The 25,475-nt window shown below is 36.7% G+C and overlaps 3 protein-coding genes across 4 annotated transcripts; 1 reads left to right on the top strand and 2 right to left on the bottom strand.

The window, feature by feature from the left end:
* Window positions 1–1,074: 1,074 nt before the first annotated feature.
* LOC145777109 (tubulin delta chain-like) lies at window positions 1,075–6,442 on the bottom strand. Of its 2 annotated transcripts, none has more exons than XM_082588401.1 (6): window positions 6,212–6,442; window positions 5,145–5,467; window positions 4,387–4,716; window positions 3,775–3,958; window positions 3,127–3,203; window positions 1,075–2,761 (listed from the first exon to the last, which is right to left on the bottom strand). In XM_082588401.1, the coding sequence occupies exons 1-6, from the start codon at window positions 6,410–6,412 to the stop codon at window positions 2,551–2,553; spliced, it is 1,326 nt and encodes a 441-aa protein (XP_082444527.1). In that variant the 5' UTR covers window positions 6,413–6,442; the 3' UTR covers window positions 1,075–2,550. The 2 variants fall into 2 exon arrangements, with proteins under 2 accessions (XP_082444527.1, XP_082444528.1); XM_082588402.1 differs by lacking the exon at window positions 6,212–6,442 and adding an exon at window positions 5,873–5,898.
* On the bottom strand, window positions 6,442–9,465 carry LOC145777110 (uncharacterized). The gene is made up of 5 exons (XM_082588403.1): window positions 9,330–9,465; window positions 8,870–8,954; window positions 8,496–8,583; window positions 8,203–8,293; window positions 6,442–7,610 (listed from the first exon to the last, which is right to left on the bottom strand). Exons 1-5 carry the CDS (start codon window positions 9,385–9,387, stop codon window positions 7,408–7,410), a joined length of 525 nt encoding a protein of 174 aa, XP_082444529.1. The 5' UTR covers window positions 9,388–9,465; the 3' UTR covers window positions 6,442–7,407.
* Window positions 9,466–13,652: 4,187 nt separating this feature from the next.
* On the top strand, window positions 13,653–24,035 carry LOC145776750 (solute carrier family 49 member 4 homolog). Its single transcript, XM_082587977.1, has 11 exons — window positions 13,653–13,724; window positions 13,980–14,190; window positions 16,162–16,336; window positions 17,451–17,590; window positions 17,892–18,024; window positions 18,399–18,534; window positions 19,458–19,589; window positions 19,934–20,001; window positions 20,393–20,526; window positions 21,567–21,746; window positions 22,096–24,035. The coding sequence occupies exons 1-11, from the start codon at window positions 13,653–13,655 to the stop codon at window positions 22,287–22,289; spliced, it is 1,575 nt and encodes a 524-aa protein (XP_082444103.1). The 3' UTR covers window positions 22,290–24,035.
* The last annotated feature ends 1,440 nt before the right edge of the window (window positions 24,036–25,475 follow it).

The following is a 25,475-nucleotide window of genomic DNA, read 5'->3' as shown; positions in this document are numbered from 1 at the left end:
GAAAAAACTAATTTTAAAATACAGCGAGCATGAAAGACGAGCCGCAGGCATACAATTGTCTGTTCAAAAGTGGATTGTGACGTTTTATGTACAAGGCTTCCAAGATCTTAGTTTGATACTCAAACCTGCCTCTGGACATGATCTCAAACTGCTTGATAGAAACGTTATTTTGGCATTCTGTACATGAGAAAATGTGATCTTTAATTGCGCTTTTCTGTATAGAATAGTTGATCTTTAATTGCGCTTTTCTGTATAGAATAGTTGATTTTTCTCGATGCAAAAAAATGTAAAAAGTGTAAGTTTGGCAGTCACGATTCCAGAAAACCATGTTGGCAACTCTTTATATGGCGGGACATTCTTTTAGCAATGGCAGTCACTGGTCGGTGAGGGTAGGCCTACACCAGGGACACACGAGCAAAAAATCATGAAACTTTGAAACTGGGAACAAAAATACAGTGGAAGAAAAAGCAATTTTAAATAATCGAAAACAGTTTTCTTGCAGACCTCCAGTAAGTTTCGAGCCAGCCAGGCGAGACATAAATCTGGTTCGTTTAATTTCTGATCAGTAGGCTATGCTAAACATTTTTTCCGTAAAAAGTTACAGGTAGCCTAACTTTTTATGGCTGTAACACAAAAACAGTTTCAGCGCAAAAAAAATAACAACTATATCGTAGCAGAAAACATCCCATAAATAAACTAAAATGTAGGCTAGAATGAAAATTGTTGTGCTGTGAGATACTTGGCTGATCACTGCATGATAGGCTATATAGCTAGCCTAAAAACACATTCAAATACAAATTAAAACCAAATTTAACACAAATTAGTCTACTTTTATTATATGAACGTATTTCATAAAAAATATTAATAAATGAAAACCGTTGATGTTTTCGGATGAAAATGGTGTCGCAAGGTTTTCCTAGCCCCATCTACCATCAGGGCTGTTGAGAGATTAATTTGGGTCCGCAGTAGGGGACCAATGGCAATGAGATCCTTTGGCCCTTAGGCTACTCAAGACATTTCGAAGAATTGATTGATTTATAAGTTTATTGTTGAGCAATATTATGAGAGCAACAATTAAATGTCACAGCACGCATAACAATGGAAACAATATCTTAAGTGATGACTTCTTTAATTTTTGGGATTCAAAAGAAGGGGAAAGTGGGGCAATGCAGAATATCTTTTTAACATCCCATGTAACTTTCGCTATAACTTATGATATGAATGATAGGCTACGGACATTATTTAAAATGGCAGTCGTTACACTTCAAGTCTAGTAGGCTTTCACACATCATCTCATATTTCTTGTTTGTATATAGACCTAACTAATTTCTCAACATAATTTTAAAATATTTGTTGTGCTTCGCCCCACCATTTGGGACAAAACCAAAACGTATGTTTCTGGTAGGCCTATGTAATAAACTTCCGTCGCTCGAAAACAGTGATTCTTGTATTTTATACCTTGTAAAGCAGCTTGCAATTTATTTACTAACGCCCAGCATTTGCAGTTTTACGCTGATTACATAAACCCATTTTTTTCTAAACTGTATCATGAAATAGACTAGGCCTATATCAGTAACACATCGATAGATGACGTCCGTTTTGCCCAAAGTATGCTATGATTTTAAATAAAAGTGAAAAAAATAAAAATTCTAAATACACAAAACTTGCACTCAACCTGCATTCAGGTGCTCTTTATAAACACTTCAAAATCAACTTTGATAGCTCAACTACTCGGTTTAAAACAAACTGATGCATATTCGAACAGGTCTCGTCTCCGTATAGATCAGCATCCTAAGGCAAAATTTCTACTTAACTCAGCACACCTAACTAACTAAATGCTCAACAAATTTTGGCGCGGAAATGTGTCGCATGATTATTCCAAAAGTGACCGATAATAATGGTAGCGGTGTTTATATCAGCCCATGAGAAATTCAATTATTAAGTTATTATTATTTATCTGTGTCAGACAAGAATGTCCACATTCAAATCACACAAAAAAAGAAAGGCATAGGCTACAGTAGTATAGGCTACACGCAGCTGTGGTGAAAAACGCAATTGAAATGAAATTACAAGCTTATTTTGTTCATACAACCAACCAGTAAGATTTAATTATGCAAACGATGACTGTTGATATCTTTGTGCCATGGCAGCCATCAAGGGTAAATTACAGCATGTATGGTCTTATTGTAATGAAGACAGAAGTTCGATTTGCGATAGCAGTCAGACCTCATAATGTTCCACTTTGTCTTACTTTCTCCAACCCTAGCTTTTGAGCCCCCTTATCAATGCTAGGTTACTGTCCCGCAATTGAATATGGGCTGGCGGTTGAAAACCAACAACTTTGCATGTTTTTAAATCATGTTTCAATCAGCAGTCAAGTAGCCTAGCCTTAATAGCCTGTCAGGTGTCATACGTATTGTCAAAAACGTACGCTATAGCCAAGTAGTCCCACTCCATGCATATGAGCCGACAGAGTAGCATAGGTTCCTGCAGCCTAATAACAGTGTAGCTCCAAAACTAAGTTTAACATTACAAAACTCAAATGATTGGCTATGATCTCTTCATTTGGTCATAATTCTCAGTTATATTAACTAATGTGTCTAAAGCTTCAACAAAGTCTTTTTCATAAGTTCCATTTCGGGAATACCAGTGCAAGTAAGCTTTACTGTCCAGCATCAGTTGAGACTTTGTTATAATTCTTTGCATGATCTTTTTCACAGAACTATTATTCATGCACATGGTTATGGACTTGGGAGGTTGCCTGTAAAAATATAGCAACTTTAGACCGTTAAAAAAAAATTATTCCTTATGTTAGTGAGTTTAAGAAACGTTAGCTACCATATCAATTAATAAATTAATTACTGTAACTTTCATTCCTCAGCCAGAGCAGAATAGACCAAAGGTAACCACGTTAGACCGGTCTGATAAAAGGCTTTAAGTTAGCGCAATTTGCTTCTACCTTTTTCTCGACCTTTGCTATGTTGACATGTATTGTTTTTGATATGATGGTCAGAAATAAAAAACAACTGAACTGAATTTGGGCAATATCCTAAGCTTATTAGACTAAAATTGCATGCATTTTAAGTAGGTCTCAACACAAGCATATTACTGTAATTAGTCATCTACCGTTTCGAGTTAGTTTTCGGTTCGTGAAGCCACACATCTACTGGATACGGATTCCAACTAGAACAGTGAAGAGCAGACTGAAAAACACCGAAAAACAAATTTTAACCCCGAATGAAAAGCTTCCGTGACTTTAGTTGATCAAAAAAACGTAGACTTGACATGGATTAATGACCAAAACGTCATCGAAGAAATGGAACAATCAGTCGAATAATTTATTCAACGCATTTTTCAGTACGAAACAAAAAGGTAACATGGCATTCGCGGCGTACAGTTGAGCTTTGTAGGCTACTGTAAGAACGTATGCGTAACGAAGCCACGACCAGACCACCCGGTCAGGGGGGGCAACAAAAAAAAGAACGTCCAAACATAAATTTAAAACATTTTATAGGGGTAGCTAATTTCAAGGAGGCTTTACCAACTTAGTTACGGCCATGGGGGGCTTATCCAATCACACGGGTGGGGAAAGTGTGAAGAATACAACTTCAATATGAATAGTCTAATATCACACAGCCAATAGCTGGACTGTATGCTACAAGTGAGAGTGTTAAGCTTTAGGGGAGGAAGAAAAGGTGAGTCTGAAAATACTATTTCAATTACCAAATGCTTTAAGGCAACTACATTATAAAAAAAGTAAGTTCTACAGCTTACTTTTAATTTTTTTGATACATGTGTTGCATCAGGACAAGAACTTTTCTCCAAACCCCGACAGACACACAAAGCGGCTATGCATGATTCGTTGACACTCGATTCGTTAGTATTGCGAGTTCGACTGCAGGCCTTCCTCAAAAGTTTATCCCAAATATCTGTCGAAGATTCTCTTGAACCAGCGTGACTAAAGATTAAAGTGGTAAATGAACGCGCGTCACTTGAGGTCAGAATCACAAGCAATAACTACTGTAGGTTATTAAAAACAAGAGGTAGCCTAAACCCAAGTAATGAGATCGATTAATATATGAAATGGCAAAAAAAATCTTCAAAACACCACGATATATTTAAAAAATCAACTTCCACAAAATCTTCAGCAAGTGTTTTAGCAACGTTGAACACTTTCTTCTCAAAAATACTGTATTTAAAACAATAGAAAATTTAATACAGAATCAAATAGGAAATTAGGTAAGCCTTGAATTATTCGATTCTGCCAAGTTGAAACAGGCAATGTGGTACTCACTGTTTAGTACAATCTAGACTTTCACGCATTCTTAATTCACATCATCATTACAATATTACCAAAAGGTGTTCATAACCAAATAGACTACGCACCTTGTTTGTAAAAATTTTAAAGTTGGCATTGGTGCTACAGACCGTATCAACTCCCACGGTTCAACGCCTATGGACAAGCCAAAAGTAGGCGGCGACAAAGCGGACACCGGCAGATATAGAGACAGCATCGTATCCGCAATCAGTTTGTTCATGTCAGCTATGGAGACGCTTGAATCGGTGTGAGGTTTCGACAAGCAGTTTAAGATGTGGTCATTTTCGAATAGCACTATCGCGTCGGAATTGTCTTGAAGTTTTGCTAAGCTCAATAGTTGGTTGTAATGTTGAGTCGGAGATTCGCCCATCGAATGTGGAACCACGACATTCCATAGTCTGAAACACACCGCTTGAGTTTATCATTATAAAGCTCATTTTAGTTGTGTCCCAACGCATGATGATCGAGAATTCGGACTGAGAAGGAAGGCAATCAAGGCATGAGTCGTTTTCCTACCGAAGCATGTAGTCTGAGTGGACGAACAATGAAAGCAACAACAAAGAAAGGTTCGGCAGCCATTAAAAACAAGCGGCTGTGTCTTAAAAAAATCAGGAAAGCTTAGTGAAATTAAACTTAGAAATTAAAGTGAAAAAAAAAACTTAGTGAAATTATAATTGTTTAAGTAGTTCCCCCACATCAAACATCAACATGTTTCATATAAAGCTTTGTCGTATGTGTACGTGGCTGATGTGCCAGCAAGATTATCAAGTGAAATATAGCAACAGTTAAAATAAGTTTAACGATTACTGCCGAAATGGAAACTTGCCTATAAGCTGTCGGGTACATATCGTTCAATTCTTCACACAATTTTGCTCCCAAGCCGGAGCCAGTGCCACCTCCTAAACTGTTCATGCATACAAAGCCAGAGAAGCTATCACAAGCTTCAACTTTGACGCGAATTCCTTCTTTGCAAATTTGCAGCATATTAGAATCTTCATCGACCATGTATTTGCCATATCCAGCTTTGATGCGAGGAAGGTCTTTGCCCAATACTGTATTGCCGAGCCCATGAAAACCCATAGCCCAGTTCGATCCACAGCCTTTCCTGCAACGAATTGAGTTTCCCAAGACGTTTAAGCTTGGTTTGATCTGCAACATGTACGAAATACTTCATTTAATCCTAATCCTGAGAAACCATGGCACATATGATGTGTTACAAAGAAATAATTTGAAGCAAATTGTGATTTCTTGTGCAAGTGCAGACTGTGAAATATACACTGAAAGCGGTGTTTAAAAACATGTCAACATAAAAAATGCAACTGATGAGACCTAATAAGCCGAGGCAGTTGCCTGTGACTCCTTAACTTGTCTACAGGGATATGCAATACCCGTGGCAATGGAAAGCACAGTAGAGAAGTAGCGGTAGTAGCAACTGTAAAAACGTTTTGTGTTATGGTGTTATATATTGTCGCTGTGCAACAGCCAATGTATTTTATCGAGAGAGCACATTTTTAAAATTATTGCAGGTTTACAATAATGTCATCACACTATTACCCGACTTATTCTCACTGCGCATGCAAGAAGAACACAGTTGGTACTGTTTTCAAAGTCTTCGGTTTGACCAATGACCAGACCTGAAATCGATCTCAGATTTACCATCTCCAGAGTCGAAAGTGATAACCACTCCGCCACAGAGCAGGTTAACAACTGTGCTACAAATCGTCCTCTGGTCTCACACAACTAGAGAGCATAACCAGTTGCATTTACGTTAATTCAATATTTTCAGAAAAAAAAAACGAAAAATAACAACGGTTTTCCTAGTTAGAAACCCCATGCAGCAACCTTACTTGATTAGCGATTAACAAAGCAAATTATCCTTTGGAGTGAACATACCTTTGATTTCTTTGTTTCATTTGCTAATTTTTGAATGACTTTACGTTCGGAATCTATAAAAAGACACAAGGGGTCACCACTGGCGGACCACATGGTGTGCTTGACATCATCTTCGTGTGGGGTTTTGGAGACAACTTCGTTCCAAAACTCTTGGCCTATTTGAACACCGCACTGTCCAACATGCAAATACACCGAAGACATGTAAGCTAATTACCAAACGTTAGTGAACGCTGAAAAAACATTAGCAACAGTAACAACAATATAAAAACGGCGGCCGAAAATATTACCAATTTTTTCGAAACACGTTTGTAATTTACAGTTCACATAGACAGATAACGCTATAACCAAATATTCTAGTGTGGAAAGGCAGTAGGCAACAGAGACTAACTTCAAGTTTATGTCAAAAAATTGAAAAACAAAAGCTGACAGAGGCGAGTGATCGCCCTTTTGTGGAAAAACAAAAGAAACAATATTATATTTTTACTAAATATAAATTATATTATGATGTTAACTATAAGCAAAAGAAAATAGTTTCTGAATTTTGCTTGCCGGAGGAGGAACATCTCTTAGTCGGTCACGTTCCTGAATGGAAACATCACGTAACTTCATAAATGATCGAAAGATGAATTGTACAAATGTTAGTCTTGTAATCACGACATGAATTAATTGCATGAATGAAAATGCGTAAGCTATATCTCACATGCAGTGGAAAGGTTGAAATCTATCAACCACACATTTTGGTGTTGAACTCAACAAGAAGTAAGTTTATGAGGTATTTAAATACAAGGGTCAATGAATCTTGATAAAACGGTTTCTGAAATACATCACCAAAGCGGCAGTGCACAAAAAATGATACAAACATTTCTTTGCAAAACAATTCTTTTTTTTCTAAAGTCTTTGCAATCATTGTGTAAATTGACAACGTCAAGTTCATCATTTCTTGGCTACTGATAAAAGACAGTACATTCAAGAAAATAATGGTGCACAGATCTTGAGCGGTCAACTAGCAAGGCGTGGAGCTAAGTTACCAAAATTGCAATGGTAATAAAACATGGTCAAAGCAGTAGTTTCTTTAGTGATGTAAAAAAAGATCAACCATAACAACTATCAGTGGTAAACTCCCATGCTTGGCCAATAACAACATGATAAGCACTGATCCACCGAGCCATTGATAGACTATAATGAGAAGAATGCTATCACTTCTTCACAGACAGCTTTTCTTTGTGCTTAATTCGCTGAATGTCTCTTAGAGCTTTTTTCGAAGGTTCTAAAGTGTTTGTAACTCCATGACGCTTTCTCTTGACCACAGGTGGTCCATCGCCAGAGTGGTCATGATCATGTGTTGGTGCAGAAAAATCATCACTGATGGTAGGATTTGAAACGAAAAACTCTTTTCCTTCTACATAAAAACAAAAACAAGAGTTAAAGTTGTGTTTCAAAACTTGCTACAGTGTTAGAAAAGTGTCATATTTCAGGACAACGTTTCATGTGATAGTGATAACACACATCCACTATCTATTCACATAATTAGCCTTATCAATGACATCAAGCAACAGTCGTTCAACTCGTTGCATGTATTGTATACTTAGCTAATTGTATGTACAATTTAGAGCAAAGCAAATAAACTAGCTCATATTCAATGGTAGGTCATGAACAAAATAGTACACAGGCAACAATACTTCGGGTCTGCTACTATTGGGAGAATCCGATTCGGAGAAATCCCTATTCGGAGACAGCCCTTTTCGGAGAATTGTAAAATCACAGTGGCATATGTATATTGAAAGGAATTAATGTAAAACCATCAGAGCTAAACTTTAGCAAATCTTCTTCCACTATTCTAACAATCAAATATTATAACTTCTTCTCTGGTGCTGTCGCTAATTATCAGGGTACGGTACTGTACTATTGAGTAACATTAAAAAAACTACTATATATATATTTAGAGAACACTTTTTCGTTGTGATGACAAATAACTAATTAATCACATGCACCTCTAAGTGCTGCTTCCCGAAGATCACTGTCATGAAACATCTTGCACCTTTTGCCAAACCTGCATTTTCCTTTTCGATACATCCAACAGACCTTAAAACAGAACAGTCAACACCTTCTTTTACAAAAACTTCAAATAAAACACATGCTTTTGAAAATTATTTCATATGCTAACAATATATCAAGGTATTCTATGGCAATGTCCGCACATAAGTGTGAGTATTAGAAACTATTATTACGTTGAAGGCAGCAACAGTATAAAAAAGTTGCAAAGCTGAAAAAAATTTTTATATACCTGTTTTCCATTAACTTCAGTAATATCATTTTTATTTTCCACCATTTTAACATGTTTCTCTAATGTAGCCATCACTTGCTCTTTTTTACTGCAAAGAGATGGCATAATTTTTTTTATGTAAATATAAAATAATGTATATATAATAAATTTCATTGCAAATGATGGACTAAAATCATCACTAAACACAAAGCAAACAAGCAATTAGATAGAACAATCAACTACGAAGTAAAATCATATCAAAATAAAATAAACTATGCTGCACAAGACAGCTCACTGGGTGTAGAAACCACAGACACTACTTTCATTGCAAAAAGTTTCCCAAAACAGAAGTTGAGGTTTGTTGAGTCTGGCCCAATAAAGATGTCACTACTAACCTCTCATATTGGTTTTGAAATACCGATGATGAGGAAGGGTTTTTCAACACTTCGTCAGCAGATGGCAAGTGCAGCATCTTTTTCACTGTTCAACAAACCCTACTTGTGAATAAACCTTTCAACAGCTGGAATATCACTGACATAAGATTGTGCTTTATGAATTACGTAGTTCAACAATGATATAGCAAAAAAAGCTTGTTGGCCAAAAAGCATGAGGAAGGAAAACTTAGGCACACTGCTTTTTGTAGAAAGATCAAAAGAAAATGAGTTTGTGAAAAACAGCATTTCACTTTCTTCAATAACCTCAAGGATCATCTTTACATTACAACCACAACAATTTGTATACAGTCAAATATCAGGATAAATGAAAATATCTATGCATAAACAGTAAAAACACCAAGTCTGGAACCTGCATGGTACACATTTGAAGAAGTTCAACAATAGATAAAATTGTATATACCTGTAACTGCTTCTTCAACATCTTCGTCATCGGAATCATAACTAGCTAAAAGATCCATCAAGTTACAGAAAATTACACTCAATGCATTTACAATGAATATACAATATCTTTATTAGTTCATTACAATAAAAGCATGATAGAAATAAATAATTCAAACAAAAGACATCATTAAAAAACATGTTTTTCAAAATATTATAGTTGCTGTTCAATTAAAAGTCTTCAGCAAAGTAGTTGCAAAAAAATGACTAGTCTATAAGCTAACTCCTAAATGGGAAAGATTTAAAGTAAATGGATGGACAAGCAAAGAAGCCAATATTCATCTTCGCCATCAAGCATGCCTTTAAAATGTGCTTGAAAAAACACGTTCCACGTTTAAGTGCTGCAGTGGAGAGACTTTTCTCCGTTGGAAAAGATGTGCTAAAGCCAAAGCAGGCAGGACTCAGCAACTCTCCTTTTGAAATGCTTTGATGTGACAGAGTGCTTCCTGTGTCATTGAAAAAAGTAGTGGGTAGAGCACTACTATTATCGATTGGTAGTAGTAAAACGCACTACTTCATCCTAAGTAGCGGCAGCGGGTGGCATGTTACGTTGGGGATACCCACCCTACATCTGGCTATACGTTTCTTTTTTGGTAGTCTAGTTTTTAATTTTATTGACTGAACAGTCAGCTGTTACCTTGTTGCAAGAAAAGAATGAAATTATACAATTGAAACTGATAACTGCAAGAGTGACCTAAGTTATGTCTCTGATTAAAGAGGCAAAACCACAACAAGAGGTAGGCTACTGGTATGTTAACTATTTTACTCTGAGATTTGATTTTAATTATTTGAATAAGTTGAAAAACCTAAATACATTTACCTTACAGTAGAGCCATTCCAACCATGCAATCCTGATTCAACTCAGAATAAACTAGTTGTTCAAAAAACACCACTCACCTGCAGCCTTCCCAGGGTGTAATAAACTGGGTGAGGTTACGAAATGAAAGGTGGCTAAGAAAAGGAAACTGACCACTCTACTTTCATTGGTACCAAAGGCTTAGAAAAATAATAACATTATCGTCTTTGCAACAATAGGAACCATCTTTACTTTTTATCTTTCTACATTTCCGTATAGTTTCTACATTTCTGTGTAATTTTATGTTTGTAGATATTAATAGCAAATGTAACACTCCATAACCAACACGACACTGTCACAAAAGGGGATCAGAGCTTTATCAACACCATCAGGATATCATTAATCATCATCTTATCTACCAGATCATCCATTCCACCCACCAGGACAAGAAACAATAACTTAAACTGGATTTCAAACCTCAATAGTCATAGGCTACTGTGTGATGTGCAGTCTGATCATACAGAGAGCTCAACACTTTTCTCTCCTGGACCACATGGAAACGGGCTTTTGCCTAAGGATGGGTTTCTTTCATGTCCGGTTTTCTTTCTCCATCCTATTATTATTATGATGACTGCTCATCCACATCAATATTGGAACTGGCAAATTTAACCCACAAAAGTTTTCGGAGCTGGTATACAAGTCTCCCCCCCCCCCTGGTAACTCATGACAAAGACAGGACTCGACCAAACATATAGGGTGAAACTACTTTACCTTTGCTTTACTGTTCACACACTTTCATCCACATGTTTTGGTCAATTCCTCTTTGTCATGAGTTACCGTACTGGTACCAGGGGCCCAGGGGGGGGACTTGTATACCAGCTCCGCCGTGCTAATTACCAACATATACCGGCAGCTTACTCGATAATTTTTAGGCTACCATTCAGGCACGTTTTAAACCTTTCACCTGTTGTGCTGATAGACACTCATTTTGTATGTCCTTTTTGTTTGTTTATCACCAACAAAACAATAAACTGAACTTTCAAGGTTTTGCAACCCTTTCCTGTTCATTCACATGCTGGTAAGTCTATATCGATTTTTGCAGTTAGTATCTTTTTCGTCCCGGACGCCCTAATGACGAAAAATAAAATGAATAAATGAATAGAATTAGCCTACAGCAGAGTCATCGTTTTTGCAAAAACAAAATCACATTGGAGCAAACGTTTATGTGGGTAGGGAAAGTCCCATAAACATTACAACAATTATAAATTAAAAACATTACAACAATTATAACACAAAGTCAGGAAAAGGGGAGAATGATTTTTTAGAAAAAGTATTTCTAAATCCGATTCTGAAAAAAATATCTACAGTACTTTTCCAACTATGTCGACTCGGAACAAAACAAAATTCACCCACAAAAAATTACAAAAAGCAGTAATTTATTTATTTTTGAGTTACGGCTAGCCAGAATCAGTCAATATTTAAACAGAAAAAAAATTTTTTGCTGATTTTTCTGTTTAAATGCTTCAACGCTTTTTTCATTTATTGATTTAATATTTGTGAAACTGTGCTGTAGCCTGTGGTAACGCCTAGAACATCACACAACTAAGGCGAAAGAGAAAATTGAATTAGCCTATGTCCTGTCTTTGTCATGAGTTAACAAGGGGGGTGGGGGGACTTGTATACCTGGAACTGGTATATAAGTCCCCCCCAGCCCCCTTGGTAACTCATGACAAAGACAGGACTCAATTCAAAGTCAGTGGTCAGATCACTTCAGATTTATAAGCAGCTTGGTGTTTTCAGAGAAAAATTCTTTGTTGAAGTAGTTTGACCAAACCATTACAGGCTATATTGTTGCAGCATTCTAACCTCTAAGATTGTTGGTTGAGCAGCAGCTTTGCTTGTTTTTCTATTTGTGCATTTGCAATTAAATAGGCAAATCAATGTAGCTTTGTCTCATGCAGGGGCGCCGGAAGCGGGGGGCTTCAATTTTTCTGTGGGTGGGGGGCAATGGTGCCCTTTTAAGGTCATGTAAGCTACCGTACTGCACATTTTGCAACACGATATAACAATTTCAGCTTTAGCCTAATTATAATCTTTCATTTCTGCCTCAAAATAATATTCATGACACAAAATTCTGTATCACAGTATGTTAGCTTACATCATTATAACATAGCATGATGCCCTTCTGTGCCACTGTTCTTTGTATACCGGACACTTGCACATTACGCGATAATGAGCATTATCGCTAGAGTATATCTTATCTTGAAAATGAGTGCGCTTTACGCCTACGGTGTTGCACAGATTACATAGATTCAAGAATTATAAAATGAAACAAGAGTGACTGACGTCAGAGAAAGCTTGCGGGAGCTACATGTATGCCAAGTATCTTCCATCCACTGTGCGGTGTTACTATAAGTTATTGTCACAATCAAAAGAAAACGTGACAGTTATTAAGATCCAGCAAGCAAGTGTAGAACTATAATGGCTCTGTTTTAGGAGACTTCAGTAGGTAGGATACTTGTAAAGCTGAAGGTATTATAATCATCCCATTATACATAGTACGGTATGGTCAATTATACATTTATAGACTTATAGTTATGTAGTAGAGGTTTGTTTTAGTGATGTATAAAAAACATTACAGCACCTAGTTTAAACAGCTTCAAAGCAAGACTGGATCACCACTGGCAAAATAGAGAAGTTAAATTTGACCCACTTGGGTAGTCATATTTTGCAAGTAGGCTACTGGCCGCCTCCACTAACGTTGACATTTACTACATCTTGTAACTTGTACAGTATATAACGTATGTAGCCCACTATTGTATACCTATCTCTACTGACAGTTATATTGTATCTTGTATAATTATGGTGTCTCTAGCCCCAGGTGTTTTTTGTTTGATTTTTAGTGTTATGCTGTGCCTTTATAAGATATGTATGCTCTAGGTAGTATTGACTCGTTTTTCTTGGTGTTTTGTCTCTTGTTTATGACTTCCTTGTCGGTATTCTATTTTGTTTTTTTTATTTATTTCATATTGCTACGTAAATTATGAAGGTGAAAAGCACTGCTGTGCTTGCAACGCCATTATTATTATTATTACATAATTCACATTGCTTGTTTTTGTTACATAGAAGCAAGTATTGTCTCACATTGTCAAGAATTGTTGACTGGATAATTCCTAGCAATTCTTAGCAAAACCAGACAATCAATGTTAGCCCACATAATCTGCTTAAGAATATACCCTGGTGTAGAACTAATTAAGAAATGACCTATTCAGAGTGATGGTTTAAATTGTGTTTTGATTTCTGTAACCAGGTCACTCAAATACAGTAGCCTAGGTGTTAAGTACAATAGTATTGGACTTGTGAATTTGTTGGTATGACATCAAGTATAATCTGTTGAAATAATATGTGAAACTGTTCTATTAATCCACATTGTACATCATTTTCTAGACAAACCTAATTCAATGAGAATACCATATTTGTCTGTGCAATATGGGTGAAAGAACACCCTTGCTTAAGGATGAATTGCCACCAGATCAGTTTTCACCTAAAGTGGCACACCAGGTTCGGCAGTAAACTAAAATAAGATTACAAGTTAATCATTAGCATGTGAGTGATTATGATATAGTTGCAAGTCAATCATTGCATGCTATTGTTGGGCATAATCCTTGTTTATTTATTCATTTTTGTCCTTACATTTAAATCATGACTGTTTATTTACTGACATGGTTGCCTTGTTTAGTTTGGTTGATTTTACTAAACTCCACTGAATATGCTTGAATGAGATTACTGTATTTATAGAGAGTCAATGTATTACAGGCTCTTAGCAACAACAACAAAAGCATTGGATGTGAAACTTCATCTGAAAACAACAGTGAATCTGAACCTAAAACTCAGCGCTATGCCACCTACTGGTACCGTTGGTATATTTGTTTAGTATTCTCTATGTTGGGCATGCTTCAAGGTGCAATTTGGAACACATGGGCACCAATTGATGATTCTGCAGAAGTATCTTATGGTTTTACAGAATGTAGGTGTTTATTATACTTATACTCAGACGTGGGCAGTCTACTTTTTTGGTAGCATTAGCGCCACTACTTTTTTGTTGGAGTAGCAGCTGCAATAGCAGCAACTTTTTAATGTATCAAAGAGACACTACATTTATTTTGGTCACATTCCTGCTACCAGTTACTTTCCAACATAAAGTGAAAAAAATATTTCTTTTTGGAGATTTTTCATTAAAACAATGCATGAAACAATCAAAGCAAAAATCATTCAATTATTATGGAAAACATCAAGCCAACACCTGTCACAACACAGAAGATGAAATTTTTGACAGTGTGTTGGACTGGTGCCATTGCATGAAACGTGGGTAGCTATGGAAAGAAAAGTCAATTGCAGAGGCTTTTTTTAGACAGAAACAAGTTTCCTGTTGCCGATTTATATATAATATCTCTTTATTAAATAGTACAACACCCCCATTCCTTCCCGGAATGGCCCGATTCGGTGAGTCCGATTCGGTGAGTCCGATCCCTTAATGGGGGATTTTTTCAATTTTTTTTTTTAATTATTGGGTACCGTGGCCTAATTATCATTGCCGTTTTAGGGTTAGGGATTAGGAGTTAGGGTTAGAGGTTAGGAACTCACCGAATCAGACTCACCGAATCGGACTCACCGAATAGTAGCAGACCCATTCCTTCCAGTGCTGCGGTGGAGAGATTTTCCTTCATTGGAAAAGTGGGCAGAACTCGGCGACGTACATTTTGAAGTGCTCGCGTTTTTGAAAGATGCGTAACAATAAATTTCCCTTAGATTCCTAGAACGTGTTTTCTATAGTGACGTTGAAGTGGCACTGTAAACCAGGGATGTACAAAGTCCGGCCCGCAATACATTTTTGTGTGACCTTTTGCATTGTCATATACATATATTTGTTCTGCCTGGAGAAAAGTTTGGACACCCCTGGTGTAAACAAATTATATTATTCTCTTCAACTTTTTTTTGAAATCACAAAGTGTTTCTTGTGTCAGTTTTATTAAGACAAAAGAGTATGTTACTTTAAGCCCAAGTAGCATGCTACTTTTATAGATTAGTAGTGCACTCTACTTTAGCTCAAGTAGCGGGGCATGCTATTTTTAAAGTAGTGGTCGATGCCCCCCTCTGCTTGTACTGTAGTTTATATTATTCTTTTAACAGTATGAGTATACTATACCTATACGGCACGCATATCCATTACTGTTCAACCATAGTGATAGAGTATGGTTGAATGTTGGTGCTAGTATTCTAGTATATAAATATAGGTCCTACCAAATTATGTTGCAACGATTTGGTATACTTCATGGCTCCTGTGATTAAATTTCACGGTGTTTGTAAATTATATTGCCCAATTCTCTTTTTATCACTTTTGTGAACACAATCTCTAATCAAAATAGCTGACCTTAATATGGTTACTGAATATTTACCATTGCTTTCCATTCTGTGGCACCTAGTGGATGGAATAATTAACCGACCACAACACTTTAAGCATCGAAATGTTCATTCTCTCAAACTGGGTGACAGGGCCTGCTTTACTGGTTCAAAATATTTGAAAAAAACTGCATTGATGCATGGAACTTCTCAGAGTTAACGTTTTCAAAATGAGATGATCGGCAGAGGCATGTGGCTACTGCTATTAATCTTCCTACACATAGCTTCCAAACACAATAGATGCCAACCTTATGCAGCTCAACTATCAGACATTTCAATTGACAATGTCAACAGAAAATACGATGATTATTTCTTTATGTAAATCAATATAACGATCAATGAAACAATCCAATTCATATCATTCTGTTTTGGTAACACATACAAAACATCTAAGAGAGCAGACATTACGAGTGGTGACAATGCTTTGATTTCTATTATATCTCTAATATGTTTATAAACACTATGATATTATTTGATTTGTTTCTATATGTATGTCATAATTGGATAAGCATTAAAAGGCTTCTTATTGATTTTTCAGCGGACATTGAACTGCTCACCAATTGGGGTCCTATATCTTTCATTATTTTTATGCCTATCTTTATGTGGGTGCTGGACAATAAAGGACTTCGTGTTTCGGTGGTCACCACTGCTTTTTTCATCAGTTTAGGAACAGCTCTTCGCTGCTTGCCTTTGGATGTATCTGTACTTCATTAGTAAGTTAGTTTTGTATTAAATTTTGTTAGTTTTCTGTATTTTGCTTTGTTGCACACATGACCGGGGAAAACTCATCTGTACATGCCTCATCTAATGAGATAAATTTTATACATGTTCTGTTCTAAGGGTCTCAAACACGCAGGCCACATGCGGCTCACGAAGACTTTTTGTGCGGCCCGTGATACATTTTTAAACTTTGAAATGATTAATAATTGCAGTACTTTATTTTTTCTATAGATTTAGAAAGATAAAATTCAATCTAAAATTGCTTAAAAAGTCTAAAAATGCTCAACAAACTTCACACGACTTTTTAGCGCTACTGTCGCGCCATTTTATTGCGTGTGAGAAACTCGTATTGTTACATCACAATCACATTGCCTATTCACTCATTGTGTCATTATTGCAATAGTTTCCTTGGTATTTGTTGAAGTCAGTTCTTCAAGGGTTTAGTTTTTTTATGCGCCTTTGAAAGTTGATTGCAAGATTTTTACTCTCCAGGTCCGTCGTTTCGTTTTCGTTTTTTTTTTTGCGTTTATACAGTGTTTTTTCAAATTTCCATATCTTTGCTCTTACTACGTTTCTTGCAATATTTTTGGTGTGTTCTTACTACCTTTTTTTTATTGTGTTTTATCTTTTAATTGTGTTATTTTGTTTTATGAATTCTTATTGTGTATTGCGGCTTTCGGGTTAATGTACAGGAATACAAGTGTTCATTTGGCCCTTAGAGCAATTTGAGTCTTGAGAGCCGTGCTGTAGAGGTGATTACATAATTAGTAACTGTATAAAAGTGTATATATATATTTGATGATTTCCAATATACGTATAAATTATCTTGTCTTTTATAACTTCTGAACCAGTACCCCTAGCTTAAACAAACGTTTACATTTATTTTAAAACATTGTTGTGTTTTTAACTATAGTGTTCATAAACTCAAAAAAACATTGTTATCGATGTAGAAATACTATTTTTTCTGCTTAAATAGTTTTATATGCTGCAGAAAATTGTGTAGTGGCTCGGCACGTTTTCAATTGTAGTATAATTCTCGAATATATTGTATAGCTTATATGTATACTTCACATTATTCTGACTACCGTTTCTGACTTTTGCTTATAGTTTCATTCATATTGGACAATTTTTCAATGGAATCGCTGGCTGTGTTGTCATGGCTGCTCCCCCTTTGCTTTCCAATACTTGGTTCCCTTTGAAAGAGAGAATTACTGCAACTGGGGTCGCAACTTTGTTCAATTACATGGGTAAATCATATGCTTGAACAATTGTATATTTTTCAATTTTTTGTTATTGTAAGTTACTCTGTACTTTTGTGTGCTTGTCGCATGTCTTATAGCATGGAAACTTTTTGGCTCAGGAAATCTTTTCAAATGCTCAAATTAAAATGTTTATTTAAAAGCATGTGCTGTGTAAGCAATTAACGCGTTATCATTTTTTTTTTTTTTTTGCAAAACTTCTTTCAACCTGACTTAGCCTACACGCAGGAAAGTCATTCAACCAACCTATAATTTTTTACACTTACAATCCATATTTATAATTGCTCAGGTACCGGTGTTGCTTATGTTGTTGGAATGGTCGTGCAAGATCCTTCAAATGACGCCAAGAATGCATCTAAAAGCTGTCTTCATGTTCTTCCCGACGACATTAACAGCACCTGCCACGAAGTCTTTATGATTCGGTAATAAGATTTACTTGTGCTTTAATTCTCATGTATGTCGGGCGAAGGAGACGTTTTGTTGCTTTTTGACAATAGAGTTTTACCGAGTAGGAAATTGAATAGAAAGGAGTATAACGTTTTTTTCTATGTATACTAACGTTTTGTGTTGTGCACTCATAGCCTTCAGATTTTTAAAATTGTCCAAGTTCTGTTCAAAGTTAACCTTCCAAATCAGACGACTTTAGTCCAAATTTGGGAGAATTTTTAGTTCATTATTTCTACTTTTTTTTGTTATGTAAGATAACAATAATTTCTGACACAAGAAGTTAGTTTTTATCACATTTGTTTATTTATTTTCATGTATGCATTTCTTAATTTGTTAAATTTTTTCCCAGTCAAGAAATAAAAAACATCCTCTACATTGAGTGTGGATTGAGCGTGTTTGTCTTCGTTTCAATGTTGGTATTTTTCCCCAAGCGGCCTCCTTTACCACCAAGTGTATCTGCTGCTATTCCCAGAGTTAGCTTGAAGGTACACTAGATACTTGCTGTGTCAATCCCGCTTAATCGGACCACACTTGAACCAACTCAACTTGGTTCGATTAAGAGGGTAGTCCAATTTAGCAAAGAGAACTATTTTTTTTTGAGATTAATTATTTATTTTAAATGCTTTTAACTTTAAAGTGTATTTCTCAAACTGGGAGATATCTTGGTCTAGTGCGTCGTTTTCATGTTCAAAGGGCATCACACATCAGTGCAATATACTTATGCTTATATTTGTTGAAGATCGGGCTGAGTAGATGCAACTTTTGTCATGTCTGTTAATTTGTTATCGCTGTTGCGTTGCAAGTTCAAAGAGTTTTACTTGGTACGTCGTACCAAATAATGCATGATAACCGCAACTATCAATACAACGTAAGAACGGTTATATGAATACAAACACGCTACAGTTTTGATCAATAAAAGTCTCTAGTCATGTGCAAGTGACGAGTTGGAGTGAGAGACTGCTCGTCATGACACTACTTGTCATTTGCGCATGGCTATTGGCTAGAGAACTGTGTTCCGGAAGCTCTGTGAAAAACCGCTATCACTACAGCCAACTCGCAACATTCGGCTAAAAAAGAACGTACAATCTACACTTGTGAAATAATTTTAATTGATATGTACCCTACTCTAACGTTGTTATACTGTATTGTGATCGTAAAATCATCAATACATTAAACCCACTATGGCCTGCATGACAAACCTGTGTACCAGGCTGTGGGGCTGCATGTGCAAATAAATACAATAAAGAACAATTGATGAAAGTAGTTAAGGCGAACTTTCTAGGATATGGCTGTAACCCAATCAACAAATCAGGCCTTCCATTGTTTCAACCTCCGCTAACGTTAAATCAAGGCAAGAATGACTTGATTCGCTGGCTATAGGAGGTCACCGTCTCTAATTTCATTACAGGAAGGGTTAAAGCAACTTCTTCACCATAGGCAGTACTGGGTGGTAACTGCAGTTATGGCACTTGTCATCGGCACCTGGTCAGCATGGACTGGTGTCATGCCTATTATCATCAAGCCCATTGGCGTCCAACAAGTGAGTCTGTTTAAAAGTTGATTTTTATCAATTATCTTACACAACAAATCAGTCGTTTCTTTACAACGTCTGCAGACGTTGAATCAATGTAAAAACCGACTGGTCTGCTGTCTGAGTATGACAGGAAAGGCCAAAAAGTTCAAATTTTGAATTTTTTTTCGATTTCCCAATATTTAGCATATGACTTTAGAATAACTTTATCTTTTTAGTCAATCAGGAATTAAATTCACATTGAACTACATGCATTCTCGGTGCAAAACTGGTAATCTGTATGCGAAAGCAAAAACCGTATGGCAATCTTTTAAGCGTTGTTAGATCTTTTTAACCGTTACTTTGCTACACAGAAAGAAGCCGGGATGATTGGATTTGTCATGAGCATGGTTGGTTGTTTAGTAGGAATGCTTGTTGGATGGTAAGTAAAGCACACTTATGCAAAATATTAACTAGTTTATCTAGTCTGCACGCGTCAGTCGTCACATGATGTTTTGTTTATTTTTTCAAAACTTAATCGTACTCAAAATAATTATCAGCACATTGACCTTTTTTTCCATTTGGTTGATTTGCATTGGGTTGATTTTTTAAAAATCGGTTGATTTGCTGTCGAATGTTGAGCAAATCTGCTTTCGACATTTTGTTGTCTCCTTCAGTCCTTCCCTGAGAGTAAAATGCGCTTTGGTTTTCCTCTGTCAATGCAGTTAGTGGGCAAGTCAATAAAACTTTGTTTTGTTTAAATAAGAGCATCCGACCTTTGTGCGAGAATGAATGCAAGTGATTTCTGAAGGTAGTTTTTGTTGCTGTTTCAGGATCACAGATCGCTTGAAAGGAAGGATGAAGCTTGTTCTCACTGTTTTATTCTCTTTTTGTATCATTTTGTTTCTTTATTTTATCATCATCGCCAACAAGTGGCTTAATTTCACTCCATTTTTGCCTCAATCCGGTGAGCCACTTGCTAAAAATATATTATGCTAACACATTCACCGCTATTCTACGATACCACAATGTAAAAGGGAAATTTTTCTAGCTAAACGCGCAGTGATTGCCGCACTTACAAAGATAACATTTTTTCGTAACATATGTATATTTTTCTGATTGGCCCACTAACTAACTTCGTAAATTTATCTGTTAAAAGCTAGTCAGTGTATTCAGGCCTCTAAGCTCCTCTATTTTTCCGGCGACCAAGCATGGCCTACCAGAGCTTCCCGGCGGCCAAATACTCGCGCTTGGCAGCCTTGGCAAGTAAAAAATCCGTTAAAAATTTGTGTATTTGGAAATCCGTTAATAAATATCGTGCTGTCGTTCATTCAGGTAACAACGCAAACAAGGCCCTATAACATATTTGCAGTTGTATTTAATTGTACTGCTTCCCAAGTAGGTGTAAAGCTATCGTTGGAGTTTTAATGCAGTCAGTCGACGCGCAGCCTTTTTGCAAAACCTGTATCAGCAATATTTCTTGTCGGACTTTGCCTTGTTTATGTACAGGTTGCGAATGCCGGTGAGGGAAAAAGTTTCACGATTAAACGCGAGTAGAGAATAAAATTTCAAATACCAACAGAGTGAAGAAAGGCTAGCTTGTGGAAGCCGGCGACTATACGTCGCCTACCGGCGCGGTAGTTTCGGAGGCCATTTTACGACTTTTCGGCGGCCGCGGCCGCCGGGTACTTGGAGGCCTTGTATTCTATATGTTTTATACTATGTTTTATACTGCTATTAGTTAATCACGTTGCATTATCAGTTGGAAGCTACTAATGCTTGGAAAGACCAAAATAGTGATATCTGGCGAATTCACACTTCAGTCCTAGTCTTTCTCTTTTTTTTTACAGAGGCGACTGGTAATACGAAATTTAAAGGTGGCAAAGAGAAGGTGATTCAATAAGTACCAGTAGTAACCTGCCATGAATCACTTTCTCCTTGCCCAATTTCTTATAGTTATACGTGTCAGTTTCATAGACAACATTTTCTCATTGTACATTGTGTCAGCTGAGGTGTGGACTGTATGCGTGCTCCTCGGTACTGTGATGAACGCGGCCGTGCCAGTAGGCATGGAGATGGCCGCTGACGCAGGCTATCCAACATGCGAAGGAACATCTACCTCTATCGTGGTGTGGCTGTTCAACGTCTTCTCGTTCATTTTTCTGCTTCTCCTAGGCCTTGCGTCAAGTAAGACTGAATTTGAAGTATTTTTTGTATCACTAACGTCTTAACTGCTAAAGTACAAAACAGTGCTAATGTTTCTTTCAAGTGAAAACAGTGAAAAGAGATAGAGTTCTGCCTGGTTGTCAGCGTCAGGCTGGGTGTTCACTCGGCTAAGTAACGAGAAATATTTTGTTGACTGAAAACGTCGTTTCTACGCAAAACAGCCTTGCATTCAAGTTATTTTTTTCTACTTTGAAAAACAATGCTAAACGTTTTGTCCGCGTAATTTATTCGAATGCTGTTCTGAGAACACTATTATTATTTTACATTGCTCTATCACAAACTGCACTTTCAACCTCCCTTTGCGCTTCAGACCCGCTCTTTGCTAATTATGTGATGCTGGGTTGCGTGTGCGTTGGTGTTCCCATGCTGGTGTTCTTCACGACTGAGCAAAACCGGCGTTTTCAACTTGACGTCCACATCAGCATCGATGGATCCACTGATGGAAGCGAATATGGTTCGATGGACAGGGAAGTTGATCTCTCAGGAGGAGAAAGTCATGCTTAGCTACTGCATCAACTTCTGCATCGATTTTAGTGACACAAAGTCATTGTATTTTAGCTTCGTGCAAGTGAGAATCCGTTTTTGGTTTCGATAGCTAAGAAAAAAAAAAAAAAACAGTTTTACATTATCTTTCCTTTTTGTCTTGCTCAAGTATTATTATTATTTATCTTCTAATTGTGACTTAAAAATCTGAAGTAGTTTAATGTGCTTTCGAGCAATTTTCTATTGCATGAGCACATTGAGGAGTAACAGTCGTCAAAGATGCAGTTTATCAAAGCACGTAGGCTAAGATATGTGCTCCATACTACACTGCACTGATGCTGTTGTACTTTGAGCTGTGTGGTATGGATTATTGGATATATGTAGCTTCATTTGTCGCGAGAATTTCGAAAGTCTCAATGTCAATATGCAATTATTTTATGTTAAGTTGCTATTCTCAATCAGGACTGTGGCGTCGAGCAAAAAATATACGACTCCGACTTCTCGGCTTATAACTGACCGACCGGACTTTGGATGTGATCCGGACCCGCCAAAATCCCTCCGACTCCACAGCCCTGTTCTCAACACTCTAGTGCTTGCAGTCTTGTTATGCTTGTTGTTACTTGTAAACTTTTCTAATGATGACCGTTTTTTTGTAAACTGTGTTTCCGATTGCAATTTCTGTGCTTTCTGCATTAGTTGCTTGCGTTCAGCAGAATCTACGGTAGCCGATAGTAAGTTAAATTGTATTTTTTGTGTAATTTTCTAATGTTATAAGCTGTGTATTTACATCTAGTTTATTTTTTTGACTTTTTTTTGGAAAAAAACTACATCTTGTCTCATGATTGTGTGTTTTGGCCACATTTTCTATGGATGAATGAGAACCTATGCAGTACAATGCAAAGACGTCCAGAATAATAAAACAAATCGTTTTTGTTGATATTATCACTGATTTTGACAGTGTTGCTCGGTTGCTACAGAAGTTGCATTTATTTGTGTTTTACCGGATGCGATGTTTATTTCATTTTTAATCATTTCAAGCAACTTGCTGTGTTCCAACAGAACACGAAAATCTTACATTACGTTTTTGCCTTTTGCAGCATTATGCCAACAAGTGTGCTAAGGCACCCTCACCAGCATAAATGTTGAGCCCAATCTTGTGACGTGACCGTTTCATTTTCACCTAGCTCGCAAATCAAAAAAAGTGTTCAGACGTTGGATTAATGCAAAAAGATGTTACGACGAAGGTTTTTGCTCGGTAGCCTAGTTGAAGGTTTTCATTAAACGGACAGGAACACAAGAAAGCTAGCATTCATATCCACTTCAAGCATGTAGTTTAGTAACTCACGTATTTTGCCAGACACAACAGCATTGGGTAGGTTTCGAACCGTTGTTGTTCTTAACATCGTGCAGGTGCTCTTACCACTCGACAATTTTACTGGTGTCCAATAATGACTGCTGACGCGAACTCTATATTTTATTTAGAGTCTTTAGACCAATCGTTGTGTTTGTTGAAGGTTTAAGAAAAAGTGCATCAATTTTATCGATTGCTTTTTCAACATGGATATTTACATTGTCATACATTCGGAATTTAATCATATATCTAATTTGAAATAACTCAAGACTTGTCTTCTTTTACATGCATTGCATTTAAGTTATTATTGAGAAATGTAGGCTATGCTATAAAATGTGAATTTGCTGTGAAACTAAAGTGTTTTCGACTGATTATTTTCGTGCAATTATTGGGGTCTGCACGTTGTCGCAATACAAGTTGTTTATGTGCAATTTACATTATTGTCAAGTGGCAGTGCTGGTGCAGTATTTGTGTGTAAGCCAGAAAATGCGTGGCACTGTTTGATTCAATTAAACAGATGATATATTTTTGACGCAAAAAAGTAAAAAATAATCTTTTGCCTTCTGTTCGGCAGAGGAGCATTTGGCCACTCCCTCTCCCACCCCTAAAGAAAAAAATGACGTAACTTACCCTGTAAAATGCAGATAAATAATAATCATCTGCGGCAAAGGAAAAAATTATCATAGCCTTCTGTGAACATCACCCTGAAAAACCTAAAGTTAGACTTCTCTATAGACCAGGGATAGGCGAGCTTTTTGGACCACGTACCAAAAACTTTTCAATTTTTGACAAGCGGGCCCATGCAAGTATATGGAATGGACAAGAGTGCTAAGTTTAGCCGAATCTTTGGTCCCAGAATCTTCAAACAGCTGTCCTCATTCAGCTGACACGAATTTTATCGTTCTGGTTGGATGAGTTCGTCTTGTGGATGTCTGCAGGGTTGCCAACTGGTATATTTATATACCAAATTCCAGAAATCTGGTATATTTCAAACCTGTTTGGTATGCGATTTTTTAGTTTGGTATATTTTGGAAAACTGGTATATTCTTGGTATATTTTTGAAATTAAAAAAACTGTTTCTGAATTTCTACCAGATATTTACTTTACAATCTGGCAATCCTTTACAGTAACAGTAGAGCAGTAGTTCTCAAACTGTGCGTCGCGACGCCCTGGTGCGTCGTTTCAATTTTCCAAGGGCGTCGCAGAAGAGTTTCGTTTCGTAGCTGGATTCAGTTTATCTTATAAAGATGAGGTTAATCCTTTGATTAGCAGTTTCAGTTGTCACCAAAGTTGTTAACTTCATTAAAACAAGCCCACTGAAGTCAAGAGTTTTCAAAAAACTTTGTGGAGAAATGAATGCAGCGCATCGGAGTTTGCTCTTTTAATTTTCATTCGAGTGGCTTTCGTTTAGAAAATTCTTTGAACCCTTCTGCGAATTGGTGGATGAACTTCAGGCTTTTTTGCAGCAAGAAAATAATCCACTTGCAGAGTGTTTAGCTCAGAACAATTTCTTATTGAAATTGACTTACTTTACTTGTGTGATATCTTCGCCAAACTGAACATTTCTATGCAAGGGCCGAATAAAAATGACATTTCAGATAAAATTGCAGCATTCGTTAAAAAGCTGCTATTGTGTAAGGAAGATATAGCAAACCTGTCTGGAAGCTCTCGATACTTCACTTTCTTGTTCAATTTGCTTGAAAAGAAAAGTATGACGCTGCCTTCAAATTTGTGAAGCATATTTGGGCAACATTTGTCCAAGCTCGAGTCGAAATTTGCAAAATACTTCCCGAGAAATTTATCAAACTACGAATGGATTCGTGATCCTTTCGTTCAACCTACTCCACTGTCTTTTA

This window comes from Aplidium turbinatum, chromosome 9 (assembly GCF_918807975.1).
Source record: "Aplidium turbinatum chromosome 9, kaAplTurb1.1, whole genome shotgun sequence".
Taxonomy (NCBI): domain Eukaryota; kingdom Metazoa; phylum Chordata; class Ascidiacea; order Aplousobranchia; family Polyclinidae; genus Aplidium; species Aplidium turbinatum.
This window is presented reverse-complemented; position numbering and strand designations above follow the sequence as displayed.